At 39.2% G+C, this 16,735-nt stretch overlaps 1 protein-coding gene across 1 annotated transcript in view; it reads right to left on the reverse strand.

Moving 5' to 3' along the window:
• Positions 1–1,698: 1,698 nt before the first annotated feature.
• Positions 1,699–16,735, reverse strand: part of ppargc1b (peroxisome proliferator-activated receptor gamma, coactivator 1 beta) — a 145,401-nt gene continuing 130,364 nt past the window's right edge. Inside the window, exons 7-12 of the mRNA XM_084719830.1 lie at positions 14,647–14,711; positions 12,667–13,333; positions 11,502–11,559; positions 11,002–11,120; positions 9,445–9,572; positions 1,699–8,328 (exon numbers count right to left, since the gene is read on the reverse strand). Of these exons, the coding sequence (XP_084575956.1) occupies positions 8,237–8,328; positions 9,445–9,572; positions 11,002–11,120; positions 11,502–11,559; positions 12,667–13,333; positions 14,647–14,711 (1,129 nt within the window). The 3' untranslated portion in view covers positions 1,699–8,236. The remainder of the gene's footprint in view (positions 8,329–9,444; positions 9,573–11,001; positions 11,121–11,501; positions 11,560–12,666; positions 13,334–14,646; positions 14,712–16,735) is intronic.

Here is a 16,735-nt window from a genome sequence, read left to right on the forward strand (position 1 = left end):
CCAAAACTAAACCAAAAACACTAAATTTGAAATGTGATCAGGGATTAACTTTAACCATAATGCTTTAGGAGGTTTAACTTTAAAATGGCTGGCTTTTTCAGGTGAATTGAGCAAAATGATCAAGTTTCTTGAAGAAAGTTGGAGGACCAACTCAGCCCAGTTTTATTGACATCTCTTCTTTATTTCACTCCAGTTGATCCGATAAAAAAGTTGGCCCAGTGCTGCCAGTCAGTCTCTTTTTTTCTCTCTGTGTATTCATTTTTTAATCATCTATTATTTGGCCATATTTTTCCATTAAATTAGCTGACAAGTTTTCTCCAAAGGAGGAGAAATTAAAGCTTAAGTTAACTGTTTTTTCCTTCTGTTGTACTTTACTAGGTCCTGACAGCACTCAAATTTATGATTAATTTGGGTAAGCAAGCATCTCCATATTAATTAAACTCTATTGAATTTTGGTTAGTAGACTGAGATTAGTATTTAGCTGTGTAACAGAGCTCTGCTTAATTTGAAATCAGAATTTTGAGAAATTAGAAAAATTCTATAATTGTGTACTGCACTTTTAAGTAACCTTTCTAGAGCAAGTTAAACAAAAGTTTCTGTTTCACCGCTTGTTCTGGGTATTGGACCAAATCGGTCTGGATATGCTGCCATCAACCTCGTGCTGGACGGGCCTGTTGTCTTCCTTGGGCTGCCTCTCATTCAGTGGTCCATTCAGTTTTGTTAGACGAAGATTTAAGTTTAGTACAAATAAGTCCTTGGGGAGGTGAGCTCTTCTGCAGTTTTCTTCTGGGTGTCTCTCCTTTCAAAAAGAGCAACGAGGCTATAATGCCGTTTGCAACTCTGAGTCGTCTGCGGTTTCCCACAAGGTCCCTGTATAAGTCCCCTGTTCTGCCACTCTGACATCAAACTTCAGTGCCACAATTGCTTAGCAACCAGCCAAACAACATAGCAGAGAGCAAGACACTTTCACTGACACGTTCCTTCATCACCATGAACACACAAACCAGTCAATTCTGACTCATTCCTTCACAGACCGCCTTGATCCCAAAACTGCTCACTTGAGCACCAAATGTAAAAAATTACACTGCCCAGCTGGTTTAGGAAATTGCTGAAAAATTAAAGTAAAAATTTGATTTTAAAGATTTCCATGTTCAGACAGAACAAGCAGACCACAGACAGGACTAAAATAATGAAGAGTGTGTTGTGGAATTTGGTGTTTCATCTCTAGGACTGCGCCTATCCATTATTTTCATTGTCAATTGTTCTGTAAAATATTTTCTCAATCAATCGATTCATTGTTTGGTCAATAAAATGTCAGGAAAAAAATGTAAAAATGGTAAAAAATGTTGATTGGCATTTCCCATGCCCACAGATGACACCCTTAAATATCTCTTTTTTCATTCACAACTCAAAGATGTTCAGTTTACAGTCATAACAGAGTAAAGCAACCAGAATTGAAATTTAAGAAGCTGGAGTGACTGAAGTTTTACTTTTTTTCTTAAAAATTACTATAGTTAGGAAACTGAATCATGTATTCATAAACATATCATTGAATGTCATCCAGGTACTCTGGAGCATAAAACACACACAAATATCCTGCTACCTTTCTTTTCATGCTTTGAAACACCAGTGAGCTAAAACCAAATCTTTTCATTTGATTTGTTAAAAAAACAAAGAAACACACCACATGCACTGAGATGCTGTTCATTAGGATTTTATTTTTTGGAGGCAAATCAATGAATATATGTACTTTATACAGTATATGAGGAGCACATCTCTACAGTTTCATAATGTAAACAATCTCTGAAGAGAAATGTATTCAGTTTAAAAGGAAGCCATAGTCTTCTGTTTTAAACTATTTACATGAATTAAAATATAATTTATAACATCAGATACTTCCGCTTCTATGAAACTAGATTTTAACAATTCAAAAATACTGAAATGCCTTTGTCGCCACATTCTCAAGACATATGAAATCACACAAAACGGAGAAAATAACACCATTTAAAGACATCCAAACTAAGTGGCGTATAAATAAAAAAAAGAAGAAACGCAAAATAAAACCAACATATGTAAAAATATAAAATCTCACTAGCAGTATTTACCTTTTTTGTTTTACCAAAAACTAAGTTAAAAAAGAAACAAAAAATCATTTATGTGAATTTGATAGTCATTAGATGTAAATAGACAATAAAATCAATAGTAATGAAAAACAACAAAAACAATGTATGCCCTTTATGTCAAAGTATTTTCCTCCACCAAAAAAAAACACCTACTCACATTTAGCAGATTTTGACAGTTTGCAGTCCCTACTAAGTGCCTATTTGACATCACTGTTGCCATCAAGTTTAACAGATTACCCATTATTTATCTGTGTATCATAGAACTGTTGATGTTGAAATGTGACACAACCATTTTACAGATCAAAGACAGAAAGTGGAATCTGAAGCCAGAGTCAGGCCGGTATTGCGAGCACTCCTGTCCTGGTAGGGGATAATTTGATGGTGTAACTAGCTGACAGGTACATTGTTTTCAGAACTAAACAGACAGAAAGTGACATAAAAAGAAATGTGTTTTTAGTGGGCCATGGCATCGGAAACATGACATCTATAAAACTGAATCTGACGCGGCTGCTGAAAAAAATGCCACATTTTTCCGCGAGCCATCATGAGTCACGCTCTTTATTGTTGAAGTTTAATTTTTTGGTCAACTTGCCTATCAAGTTTTATGGTTTTTCTTGCCATTTTCCATTTTTTGAAATGAAGAGTGGAAAGAAAGGTATTGCATTCTGACGAGGGTAATTCCCTTTGGAAGTTTTTTTTTTTTTTTTTTTTTTCTTTTTTTTTTTTTTTTACTTTTTTTAAATTATTATTTGGATTAGTTGTCCATCGACCTAGGACCTAGACCAAGTGGACAGCATTATTATGTTGAAATGTGTCAACGTGTTCTCAAAACACTGAGGAGAATGGTCAACATCAAAGTTTTCTATAAGAAAGTATATAATCATCTAGATATCTACACAAACACACAAATATATATTCATATATATGTATATACCTTTTTATAATATGGCTATTGAAAAAAGTTATAATTACGTCAGTAATTATTCATTAATAAACCACATTGGATTGGAAAGGAGTTGAGACAGTAATAGTAAAAGCTAGTGGTAGCTTTGTTTCCCCCTCCCCCCTCCGATTGATTTTTAAGGCTTGCCATGATGAAAAATGGGGTTGTTTGGATGTCATTCACCTCGACAACAATGGAGGTACCCTCACAGGCACAGCGACAGACACTGTAGAAATCCCAACACATGCTGCACTCTCAAAATATCCTCTAAAAAGGTGGAAGTCATGAAGAGACTTGGTATGCTAACAACGCAACAGGCCAAATAGGAACTTTATAGATTAGTGAACAGTTAATATTTGCTAACTTAAAGCCTTTTAAAAGAAATTTTTGGTCATCAGTAAAAAAAAAAACAAAAAAAACGGGAAACTTTCCACATGGGTGTGAAATCAAAATTCTCCTCCCACTGACCTCCACCCCTTTCACTATTTCAGTGTAAAACTACTTTTTTATCCCCTTCAGCTAAAATCTTCAGGTTTTTTTGTACGGTGTTCACAAATTAGTCAAATCAGCCTGCGGTCATGCTTAATTTTGCATCTGTCCTGAATTAGTGCTGCATTATCTTGCAAACATGAAGGGAAGAGGAAAACCTTTGGTCATAAGTAATAAAAACTAAACTGGGAATTTTCCACATCAGATTTCTCCTCCCATTCACACCCTTGACTTGCAGCCCTTTACTTTCTTTTGCACTGTTTTTATGTAAAAGCACTTCTCGTCATGTCCCGTTCAGGTGGTGAATAATGTTTTATTTTGCATCTGTCCTGTTTTAGTGCTGCATTATCTTGCAAACACAACACCTCTCAGCTTGTTTTGCCCTTCTGTAACTTGATCTTGATTGTAATTGATTTAATCAAGATGGCCAATTTAATCCAAATGCTTCCATTTTGGGGATGAAGTAAAAGAGCAGCAGTGAAAGCATTTCTACAGCGTCTACCTCATCTGTTATCAAATAGTCTGAAACTTTAACTGACGACTATATTTTTTTCTTCTTTTCTTCCCTCCCACAGTCCCACTTTACCAGAGTCATACATGTTTAGTTATTAGCTGTTACTGTAATACAAGTTAAGTGTTCAATGCAAGTCAGATTTGAACAAACCTGTGCACCATCAAAATGTGGTAATAACATAGTTACAATAACTTCCTTTCAACCAGAAGAAAATATTGTGAAGATATTTCACTACTTGGGACGTTATTTGTGCAAGAAGAGTATATTAGTACAATTTGTTTTGTATATGTGTTATGTGTTTACGACACAACTGACCACATTCTTCCTGTAGTTTGTTTTTATGATTTTTTTTTTGTGTTTAACAGCAGTCTACATACAGTACAGTAGTCTATTGAATCCGCAGCTCAAAGGTTGCCCATGTTGTAATTCAATCAACCAACCACACACTGTACATTATTACCTCAGTTTTTCAGAAAGGCTGTCTTAAAGATAAGATTATTATGTATTGCATTTTAAATTGCTTTTTGAGAAAAAAAAAAAACATTAAAAAATATTTAGTCATTTCATAAACGGCAAAGAAATAGAAACTTCTAGTGTGATAGTCTAAAAGGATACTTATATCTTTTTTGTCTTTCTTTTACAACAGTGTTGGACCTTGTGTGAAGTCATTTCCACTTAATTTTTTCCCTTAATTTCCTCCCTGTACTGAACAAACATGACCTTATTAGAACAAAACAACCAACCTGACCATCACCTGTCTGATTAACTGCGACCCACCACCTTTAAAAAAAAACACACAATACATTTTATGTTTACAACGAGGCATAGTGCTATATACACATTTTATATTCATATATTATATTTTCTTTTTTAATATGTAAACCAGCACATTCTCTCACTTTTTAGTAGTATACATACTAAGCACAAATACTCATTCAGTTGTTTGCAATTAGTTTTGTTAAAATTTCTAATTTTTTTTCTCAGTTTTTCAAATTTGACACCTTGTTTCTCAATCAGTATGTATAGCACTAAATTTTTGTTAGTTTTGGACATCAGTGAGCCTTCAGACTTCACTTGCTGTTATTTTTTAACACTGAATAAGGCGCCTTTGTACTTAGTGTGCGTTCCTAATAAAGTCAAAGGAGAATTGAGTGATGTAAACATTCAATTTTTTGTGTGTGTTACCAAGGAGTTGATTAGATAGAGAAAGGACAAGGAAGAGGATGGGGGAAAGAGGGATTATCTGTTAGAAAGCAGGGTGTTTACCAGGGTTTGGGGAAGACCTGGAAACAAGGCTTTGAACCCACCGAGAGACAGAAAGCGATAGAGTTAAAGTTAGAGAAAGAGTCGGGCTGCATTTTATTGAAATTCCTGGGCGAGGAGAGGAGGAACAGGGAAATCGGTCAGAATGGCGTGTCCCTGAAGAAAATAAGAGAAACGAGGGCAGGTGGGAAAAGATTGGGAATCTTCCCCTCCGAGTGCACTCAAGGACCAACCAATCGCCAAGCCACCATTCAACCCCTCCCGTCCCCTCCTACCCGACCTGCAAGCATCAGCAGTGTCCGACTCAAACACGAGACAAAGACAAAACACTCAGTTACACAAGGACACAAGGTCGAGACTCCAAGAAACGGACACGCTAAAAACCGTTATGAGGCAAGCATAGGAAAGAGTTAGAGAAAGAGAGAGATTAGTCCCCTCACAAGGGGCTTAGTGATAGAAGGAGTCATAGTATTTAAAAAAAAAGTCAAACACAAACTCCCAAACTGCCCATCAGCTGGGGAAACCCTCACACAGAACATTTCAGACATAAAACAAAAAAGAAAGGGATGGATGTGAGGTAGAGATGCTCAGCTGATACAGTACCTCCCGGACGAGAAATCTGACTCTCGTCCGAAACTTTTCGTTACTTTCAAGCCCATCCCTCGCTCCTTCCCTGGCTGTGTTGTAAAGTGGCGGTGTGGTGCCACCGGGTTGGCAGGCTTGGAGGCTCTCTCCTTTTTCATGGCGGCTGCTACTGGCTGTGTCAGGAATGTGAATTAGGCGCTAACCCGGACTGCACTTCAAGCCAGAACCAGTCACATGCAGTCAGCCAGATGACTAAGCAAGTCTACCTTTTTAAAGCACCAAAAAGCTCCACAATCTTTGGGCAAGCAGAAACGGGGAACACACAATGATTACATTCAGATTTGTGAATACATTCCATTTAAACCAGCAGATTCATCTACTTCTAGCAATGGCAATATTCCATAGATGGATTACAAGCAGCAAACTGGTCTTGTTCTCCTTCGTACTTAGAAACCCAAAGTCACACACTAATGTCACCAAGAAAAAAGGGATTCCTGACTGATGGACTTCATGTGAAAGAATATTGGATTGAGATGGTCTGGACAAAGAGTGGATGTGATGATTCCACGCAGAGTCCATTACTGAAAGTGCCAATGGCTACCAACTTTTATTTCCCCATTTTAGTTCTGCTTGCTGCAGTCCAAATGTAAACAGTAACTGTTGCATTGGCTGTGGCATTTGGGGGGGTGTCGTTAGGCTGCAGCCTTTATTGGACACATGTTCAGTGGGACCCTATCAAAAACACATCAAGACCCCACGAGGTGTGGGAAAAACTGACTGGAAATCAACTGACAAAGCCCAAACATGTTATTGGAATGGTTTAAAAAGATTCCCAATCATGAAAAGAAGAAGAAATTTGAATTCCTGTGTATTGTGGTGTCACAGAAATATGGTTCTAGGATTCTTTAACCCAAATGGTAAACATTTTTTTCAATCACACTTGAGATTTCTTTGTGACCCATTATAGCCACACAACTGTTCACTACAATTAACATGCCTTTATAGTCATGACATGGTCACATTAGACCTTACTAACACATTTCGGCATCAAGCTTTTGTCATGGAGTCCATGATCACCACCATTGCCATTGACCAAGGCACCATGTCGAACCCTGATGAAGGCTTGATGCTGAAACATGTCAGAGTTTGATTTAGGTCTAACATGACCATGCCATGACTATGAGGGCATTTTAATGGTTTTAAAAGAGTGCCTTGGAGTTTTTTTTTTCTTACACGTCCCTATCCAAAGAGAATCTCAAGCAAACTCATTTAGTTTCTTTAAACTTTGTCTGAAACCAGATCCAACTATGCAACATTTAAGATTTAAGTGCTTTTCCACTGAATGCTTTAATTTGCATGGGCTGGACCCATTTTTGCGGTGCATTTTTTCCCAGGGCCAAGTCAGGGTCTTCATGTATAAAACGCCTACAAAACAAAGCCTGCAGCAGCCAGTAGCAGAAGCCAAAATAGTCAGCATGGCAGAGTTAGAGATTAGAGTCAAAAGGGGGGAAAGTGGAGGACAGCGGAGACATTTACCTCCTTACAGTGCATAGATCAAATCAAGGAAGCACTACAATTACAAAAAAGAAAAAAACATGATTTTTTTTCTTCTTCATTTTAGATTTGTAAACTTTATCAGTCATCAAATGATTACGTTAAATGTTTTTATATATTCTTTGTCCATAACGCACACACAATAGATTTTAAAATTTATAACATCCACAATTTTTCGCTAAAACAAAGCAGGTTTTTTTTTTTCTGGTTATACAACCGCACAACTTAATGGCGAACATAGCTTGCAGGTTCACCACCTGTAACCGGAAAGAGGGAGGTTTTTTTTCTTTTTTTCTTACAAAACAAACAGAACAAAGAACACGCACACGCAGAAACACACACCACAACGACCAACGCAACGCAGGAATAGCAAGGATTTGCTACAGAGGTCTCTCGTGCCCGCTCTTCCAAGGCGGGGTGATGATGTCATCAACACAGACAGCTTTGTTATTGTTGTTCCGCAGAGAACTGTATCATTATCAGTTGTAGTTGTTGTACCATTGCTGTTAAAAGTCCTGTTTCCTCCATTGTCTGTTAACGCCTCCAAACTCCCAGTGGCGTCCTCGTTTTTAAGCAGTATCCTCCGGTGAAAGAAACTTAAAAAAACAAGGTCCTTATCGTTACTTTATTCCAATGGTAAAAATGTAAACATTTTGCGAGGTTGCCTTGCATGGAGGTACTGTGAGGCCTGTCTGAGGGCAGAGCCGTGTAGTCGGAGGGGTGTTGCTGCAGTTTACTAAGGCTGGCCAGTCGGGCACTGTGCTGTCAGCGGTGCAGGGACTTCTGGGCCTCCTTCAGCAGAGTGTCAAAGTCCAGTGCATCGTATTTGCTCTTGACAGGGCCCGGACCTGCCTCATCTACATGACAGAAGACAGAAAAAAAAACAAGAAAAAAAGATGTCAAACTTAAATTCCAGGTCATTTCCTTTTCCTTTCTTAAACACAGAAGGGAAATGAAAACTCGTGTTCTGCTCTTGCATCAGACGGTCACATCACACACACCCAGTGCAGACAGTGTGCACACTAACATGACCAAGCTAAGGATCTACAGTGAAGATTCAGGCTAAAAACATGGTGTAAATTACATCTTTCAAGTCAGCCTGGCATGTTGGGGCTTTAGGAGACTTGGATTACACCAGACGAGCAGTATAGAGGAACTTTATGTTCAGTTGTTTTTTTCTGTTTGAAAACTGGTCATCATTCACTTCCATTCTTTGGGAGATTCTGCAACACTGTTTTCCTTTGAAACTCCAGCAGTGTTACCCTCAATCAGCATGACAACTGTCCCTTTAACTACTGTTTTTCTAACATTTGCAAAAATAGAATGAAGCTCACAGAGCTGTTGTTGACTAAATGTTGCTTTCACAGGTCCCCCAGCTACACTTTTCAACCATTTTCAAATGTGTTTTTCCTTGCCTTGCCTTGCACAGAGCATACACAGAACAGTACAGGAAACAGAAATGGTTAAAGGTGACAGAGGTTCCACCGGTTACCGAGCTTGCTCAACATTTATTGGAGCACAAAGCAAAAATGGGCAGGGCTTAGGAAGGGTCAGCTGTCCAACTGCAAACCATGTTACAACTCTATTTTGTCACAATCAAAAAATTGAAAATACTCAGTATCTACCACAAAACCAGCCAGTAGTCACTACATCACCAAACCTCCAGAACCACCAACTTAGGTGAGACTGTGCTAAATGAAAAGTCTTGGCTGAAGCAATAAATCCACCCCCAACTCCCAGTTTGTGCCCAATTTGTTACCCTAAAGTTATTTTCTTCACCATGTTTTACTGATGCTATGCTTAGAAATGTGAAGGCCTTTAGTCAAGGTTTAATACAAGTTTAAAACACTGACTCAGGCTTATCTTTTGCTGCCACAGGGGCCACCAAGGTTGCCTGATGCCCTGTGGTGCAGGTCATGCTGATTTAAAATTTCAGCCATCTATAAGTTTGTCAGCGTGTGTGTTTTCATTACCCAGATCTATGTAGCGTTTTCTTGTTAGCCTCCTTAGGCCTGCAGGTCCATTCTGGAAAACAGTCTCCCGTTCTCTCCAGTGTCTCTGAATCCCCGGCTGGCGGATCTTTATCACACCACAGCGCTCCCTACAGACAGACAGGTAAGAGAGACAGACCTGCATTAAGGTAATGACACTTTGCTTTTCAGCTGAAGAAGCTACACACTTGCATTATTAAAGGTTAAGAGAATGCACCATATCATGCAACGTACTCAAGGACTGAAATATTTCAATAGAGAAAAAGTGCAGAAAAATGCATCCTAAATCATCTCCTTCATTAAGGATTTGATTTGTCCCTGGATGAATGTTTCAGCACTGTATTAATATTTAAAAATAAATAAAATAAATGTTCAAAATAAGTAGAATAACTATTTTTGGGTTTGTCTGCAACAAAAAGAGGACACCATTTTGAGTTCAACTTTTAAAAGTCATATTTAATTAATGCCTTTGGTTAAATTTGTCCCCTGTAATTGACCCATTCTGACTACTTAGGAGCAGTGGCCAGCAACAGTGCAGGAACAGACTCCTGTTGTGATAGGGGTGCCTTATGGTGAACGGAAACCAGAGCTCCTAAAGTGACGTACACAAACACAAGAAAGTGTTTGAGCCTGGGACTGCTCTTTTGTTACCACTCAGTGGTTATCTATATTTCACTATAAGTGTCTCAACTTTTTAGACATAGAACTGAAAATAGTTACAGAAAATGATAAGTAAGTAATGACAGAACTGCTGCAGTTGTCATTACAATTTCAGTTTTATAACTTGTCTTTGAAGGTTTGGGATTTTCAGTCCTGCTGATGAAAGAAGTTTGTGGCCCAACATAAAAAAGGATTTGAATTAGTCCATCAACAAATGGCTTCACAATTAAATAGCATAGGGCTACTAGCACTAGTTACATGTCACTTTTAAACTACAGTCTGTGTGTGTCTGTATGTTTGTAAATTTTACTAAACTAGACTTAAACTAAAACAATTCAGATGACTAAAATAGAACTAAAACTAAATACTGGCTTCTTATTTTCTTATTAACCTTTGTTGTGTCTTCAGTTAAAAGACACACCTTCAAGCAGGTAGTCCTGTTGTAATGGAAATGCAAATCCCCGCCATGCTGAGCTGACGGGCCTAGCTGAACTGAGCTGAGCACCTCTATGTACAGAAAAGGGCCATAAGGTGGCTGTGAATCTAAATGTGAAAGGCTGTATCTAGAGCCGGTGTTTGGTTTGTCTGTTGTCTGTGCTGCAACATGGAAACCTCAGTGGAAGAGGACCCACTCCCTCTGTTGCAATTATACCAAACTAATGTAATGAAAACCTGTTACCTATCTATAAATATTATGCCATAATCTGCCAAAAGATCCCCAATTGCAATATTATGTCATTACAATACTTCTATCTGCATTTTAAGTCAGTTCAACTTGCATACACACAAACTTACACTTGACACAAAAAACAGGTTTACTGTATCTTTAAAAAAAGTTCGCTATAACCTCCCTTCAGATCGAGGAATCAGGACACTTACTCATTGCAGATGATGACTTTGCAGTCCTCCGCTTTGCCGAAAACCTGGAAGCGTTTCCTCAGCATGTTCTGGGTCACGCTGGATGGCAGGTTGTGGATGTAAAACACCTGGCAGTTGTCCTGGCAACAGGGAAACCATGGCAACAGTCAGGACAAAGGACAGTACAGAATACAGATAGACGTGGGAACTGAAGCAGGAAGGCTGAGTGTAGGGCAGCATCCTGAGGTTCAGCACTTCAGACCCGGTGTTCATTTACATGCAGTCTATTAGCCTGACGTGACAACTGCAGTATGAATATAGACTGATTATATGCCTTAGATTTGTGATGTGTGTGTGCATGTCCAAACTTGTGCACCATTTTGGGACATGTTTTGGGACACCGTTTTTGCTTTAGAGGTGTGTTGTTTTGTCTGGGCCACTGGTGAGCTCAGGCAGTATTGAGGTTGCTTTTTTGATTAATGGCAAAAAAAGAGACTGTAGGGCGTGAATGTTCTCTGTACCTCATCAGACTTGGCTTTGTTCCTCTGCTTGTCGTCGGGACAGATCTCTGAGTTCTCACTAGAGGAGGACAAAGAAGAAAAGGGAAAAAAGAGGGAGAAATAAGTGAGTGAGATAAGGACAAGGTGAAACAGAAATGTCAGACATGGGGAAACAGGTGAAACTGCGGCAAAAAGGAGACTTTCTCCCAAAGACTGCAGTACGGCATCACTCTGTTATTCATCTCCGTCTCTCATGTTCCCACCCTTTTCTCTGTCACTGTCTTCCACGTACAGAAATAATATGACCATGTCCTTGTTCTGTGTCAGTCAAGTCAAACTAACTTTACAAGGATAGAAATGAGTACTGACCTTATTCTTAGTGAGACAGTGCAGTTTTAGAATGTTTACAAGGGTTATTTATGGAATGATTCCATTTAACTGTTTTTGATTACATGCTACAGATCAGAACACTGTTGGTAATTAAATACATCCCCTTCACAGTCCAGTGCATCACCAGATCTCAAGTAAAAGTGTTAAACTGTAACAGAATTTCACTTCAAATTCAAAGGCAATGATTGATTCTTTGACTGGAATTGCAGTGCATTTTAACCATAGATGATTTTGTCATTTTGGCACCTTTGTGTTCCCTTGTCAAAATGTTTACATTTTTACTTCACTAGATTATTCAGGTTTGAATTCTGTCCATCCTGATAACTTCATCACTGCATAGCTCATTAACAGAATTTGCCAGGGGGGCATGCCACCCCTGCAACATTGTCTGCACTGGCTGCCTGATCTAAACACAATGAAAAACACTTGGAAGATCATTTTATTTTTAGAAAGAGAAGAATTTTATGATGTCTCTTCATTCAAATTTTGCAAAAACACCATTCTTTTTTACAGCCACACAGAGTAGATGCAAACTGTAGAGTCTGTATTGTGAAGCAGTTGGTTTGCCGTATGTGGTGCAATGTGCTGAGAAAACTACACTAAAGAGTAATTCTTGGATACAGTGAGTAAATGTCTAAAATGTCCTTCAATTGTTCTTTCTTTCTCTTATTGTCTCCCTCCTTCTGCCACATTCTTGCTTCTCTCTGGCTTTGTCTGAACCCTCTGCTTTTCACTGTTAGTCTGATCTTCTTGACCCACATCGTCACACCTCTCACACCGTTTGTCTCTGTCTCACCTGGAGTCTGTCTTGCTGGCAGGGGAGTCGGGACACAGGTGGAGGATGGGCGAAGGTGAGCGAGACGCAGACGAGTGGTCCGCCTCTTCCTCTGAGGCTGGTGGTGTGGCAGCCGCCGACTGGCAGTCTGTTGGCGGCGACGATGATATCACCACCGTCATTGTCTGCTTCTCAAGCAATTCTTCGACTTCTGACACCAGCAGCCGTTCCCCACTCTCGCTGCCCTTTCCATCCGACACCTGAGCATCAGCTGCTTTGGGTGTTATGGTGCTAACTCCATCGCTCCCTCCTTGTGCCTGCAGCATGGCACCCAGCATGGCAGCGCTGCGCTTACGGCTCTCCCCAAGGCTCAGCACACAGTAGTCATGGTCACCGAATGTGCGGTGGGTGTCACTGTCACCAGCCTGGCCCATGCGCCGCAGTTGGGCATATAGCTCTGTTTGCTCTGGAAGCTTCCGCTGGTGGTGGCTACGGCTCAGCCAGGTTGAGCTTTTTGTGACAGCGTTGGTGCTAGGGTTTGAAGCTGGGTGAATGGACTCACTGCCACCTCCTCCGCCATCACCACCGCTGCCACCACCTGCGACTTCACTGCCCTTACCTCCCTCTGCCGGTTTGAAGAGCTCATCCTCCACTGGTTTGTGAGGTGGGGTGGTTGGAGGGGTTAGACCTGAGGGGTGAAGAGAAGAGATACCCACCTGAGCAGGATACAAACTGCAACTTGCCAAAATAATAATCCAGCAAATAAGGCTCAGTATTATCTCTATAAACAGATAAATAGCGTACAACTGCAGAATCTGTATGCAAAGGTCAGGATTTTGGTATCGAAAGCATTCTGAATTCCATTTGTAGTCCAACTGTAGTCCAATTAGTATTGACCAATTGAATTTGAGCAGGGTTTGGTTTCATGCAGGTAAACAGTCCATGTGAAAAGCAAAAGAGGTGGAATGCTTTTGCCCAAAGTGCAATCTTGCAAAATATCAGCTATTGTTGGATTACAATTCAATACATATTACAATATGCAAATATCTGTTTCTAGAGATTAGCTTCATGTCAGAAGAGGAAGTCTTGGAGCTAGCTATTATCTGGATATCTGTTGGCTACACCAGAAATGTTGTCGGTTGTCCCAGAACCTGAATTGTTATCAGATAATGACAGAACCAAAATGTAATATTTATACAGTTTGGATTTTGTACAGAATAAACAAATGAGATATGAGGAGTTAATAATTGAGAAGCATATTTGCCACCGTCCTGAGTCTATATGCTAAGTTAAGAGGCTATAGGGGTGGGAATCTCTCGACACTTCACAATTCCATTCTGATTCAGAGGGCTATGATGCGATTCATCTTAATGCATCAAAATAATATTATTTCTCTACATGACTTATTTTTTTTCCTATTGTGTGACTCCTTTACATCATGCTTTTTGAATATACGAATCCATAATTGGGTTAGTTAGAAACAACTTACACACAGTGTGGCTTGTGTCCAGTTGCCGTGTCCCTCAACTTCATAGGCTAACATGTTACAGCAATATACTCGCTTTAACAGTGGGTGTTGGTTGAATTGTATCCACCTTTAGTAGTAGCATTTCACCATCTAATTATTTCAGCCATAGGATACTTAACTTTACTGCATCAATTCATATTCTTAATAATCACAGTGCATCTATGAATCTATGAATGAAGGAATGAATCTATCTATGAAGCTTCAGATTTACCATGCAGATATGACAGTATTATCAATCTTTTCATCTAACTAACAACTAGGAAAGCATATTTCCCATAATGTTGAACTATTCCTATAAAGACACTTTCAGCATATCTGGCTCAAGTAGAACTCTATCTCTGACGATGTGAATGCACAACCTCGTGTTAGTTGTAATCCAAAACAAAATAAGATTTGGTCCCACTATCCCACTGTCCCGTCTGAGACCTGTTGACAACAAATCAAACATCTGAGTAAATAGGAGGTGTGTTTACCTGCAGTTCCACACAGATCCACACTGAGCGTCTGTTCAAAAGGCTTGGTGCTGTACTGGGACTCTCTGGTGGTGAAGAGACAACAGAGATAAAAGGGGAAAGAGAAATTAAAGATTGCTGTGTCATGTTGGAATCTGATCTATTTTAAATATTCAGGCCAATGAGAATCCAGTAACAGCCTTAAAAGGCAGTCTGTAAACCACCCCCCCATCCCCCCCCAACCCCAAAAAAGAGAGAAAAAAAAAAAAGCATAGTTTCAGCTAATGTCTGCTGAATTATATCCCTCCCTGTAAATGGTACTGGCATTTCTCAGGACTCCTCATTTCTTATCACAACAACCATATGTACTCTGCTGTCCTCTCCTCTATTCTTCTTCTGCTTTCTATTTCTGGCTGTCTGTTTCTGTTTCTCCAGTTGCCATGAAAGGCAGGAGCGGTGCCGAGTGGATTGGCTTCAGGCGGGATATTACTTACCCTCCACAGAGAACAGGAGAATGAAATAAAATTAAAAAAAAAAAACGCAACTTTTTGGGGGTTTTTTTAGTGAGCGCTTCAGAAGACAGATTCATTTAGAAAATGGACAGATGCCAGTGGTTTGTACAGTACAGGAAAAACATTCAGCTTTGTGACTGGTTATAGCTGGAGAAGTTCCAGGGTTTGAGGCTGAATGGGAGGCAATGTTAATTTGGAAACATAAGAGCAGTGAGGGCACTCTGTCTCGCACAGATTAAAATCTTAGTAAACCAGCCAGGGGTCCCAATTCATTAGGGATCTTGGAATAAAATCGCTGAATTTGGGCCTGGTTTATCTTGTTACAAATTCAGAATATTATGCAGACTTATGAGATTACACATTACATGACTTCATGCAGTAAAAATGGATCCAGGCTCTCTTTTAGAAGCATGTTCATGTTCTCACTCCCTTACAACTTTTTAGGTGACACCTCTAGGATGTGGTCTGGTCTAAATAGTGCTGTCAAAGTTATGGTATGCTGAATGTAGAAGTGTACATTTGTAATGTGTTATGTGTTATTCTGTGGTCTTTTCCACCCTGCCACCGACAAATCCCCAGCCCAAACACTTAGTGTAATAGTCTGAAGTGAAAATTTATTAATCATGGACTACTACCAGATTGTGAAGCATTAGATAATATTGTTGATACAAATGCCCAAATAGGATCAAATCAATTAGTGCTGAATTTTGGAAGTTACAGTAAAGGTGATAAACACAGTAATTTGCATGTTTTCAGGAATTAGGTTAGTATGGCTGAAACAGTCCTGTGCTCATTTGTAGAATCTGTCTCTTGCTTAGTAAACTGTTCCCATGATGTTAAATGCATTTCTTCAGCAATGTATAACAGTAGTGCCTTTTGACTCAACTGAAAATTGAAATCAGACTCTAAGACCTGGATTATACTCCAAAGTGGATGAGTAATAGTTCTGTTTATACTATTTTCTGTAGTATGCTTGGAGGACATGTTCCATACATGCGTAGAAGATCGGCATGTGTAAAACATACTTTAAAACTTTTATCAGAGAGCCTTTCCTGATTTTACTTGATTTTCATTGACTAGCATTTATTGTTTTATGTTTTATTTGCTTTGATTTTACTGACTGTCCCTTTTTGGTACTGCTTTATTTGTCTGAAGTTTTATTAATTTGCTTGGAAATTGTGAAATTTATGATCTTACTTTGTAATGTGTTTAGAGAAGTTCTCTATAAATAAACATGATTATTATTAAGTCCGCACAAAGCCTGCACATACACCCACTGAATTTACATCATACAGACCCTCATGCACTTAGACATGGCTTTAATTATAATCCAAGCATAAGTGGGGAATATCTACCTTAAAAAAGGGCCAGCCATGTTTTACTTTCATGCATTTAGGTACATACAAATACAGGGACTTGGACAATATAGTCAACAATTTTGCATATTCTGCCTTAAAAAACACAAATAAATAAAAACTGATATTGTGGATCGGGAGGGATCTTATGCTATGTTCAAGATGGAATTGGAAGTTGGGATTTCCCAGTTGAACCTTCCAACTCCTGACTTCAAAGTGGGTGGGGTGGGTGCACAATGCCAA

This window comes from Lutjanus erythropterus, chromosome 5 (genome assembly GCF_056507025.1).
Source record: "Lutjanus erythropterus isolate fLutEry1 chromosome 5, fLutEry1.hap2, whole genome shotgun sequence".
NCBI lineage: Eukaryota > Metazoa > Chordata > Actinopteri > Lutjaniformes > Lutjanidae > Lutjanus > Lutjanus erythropterus.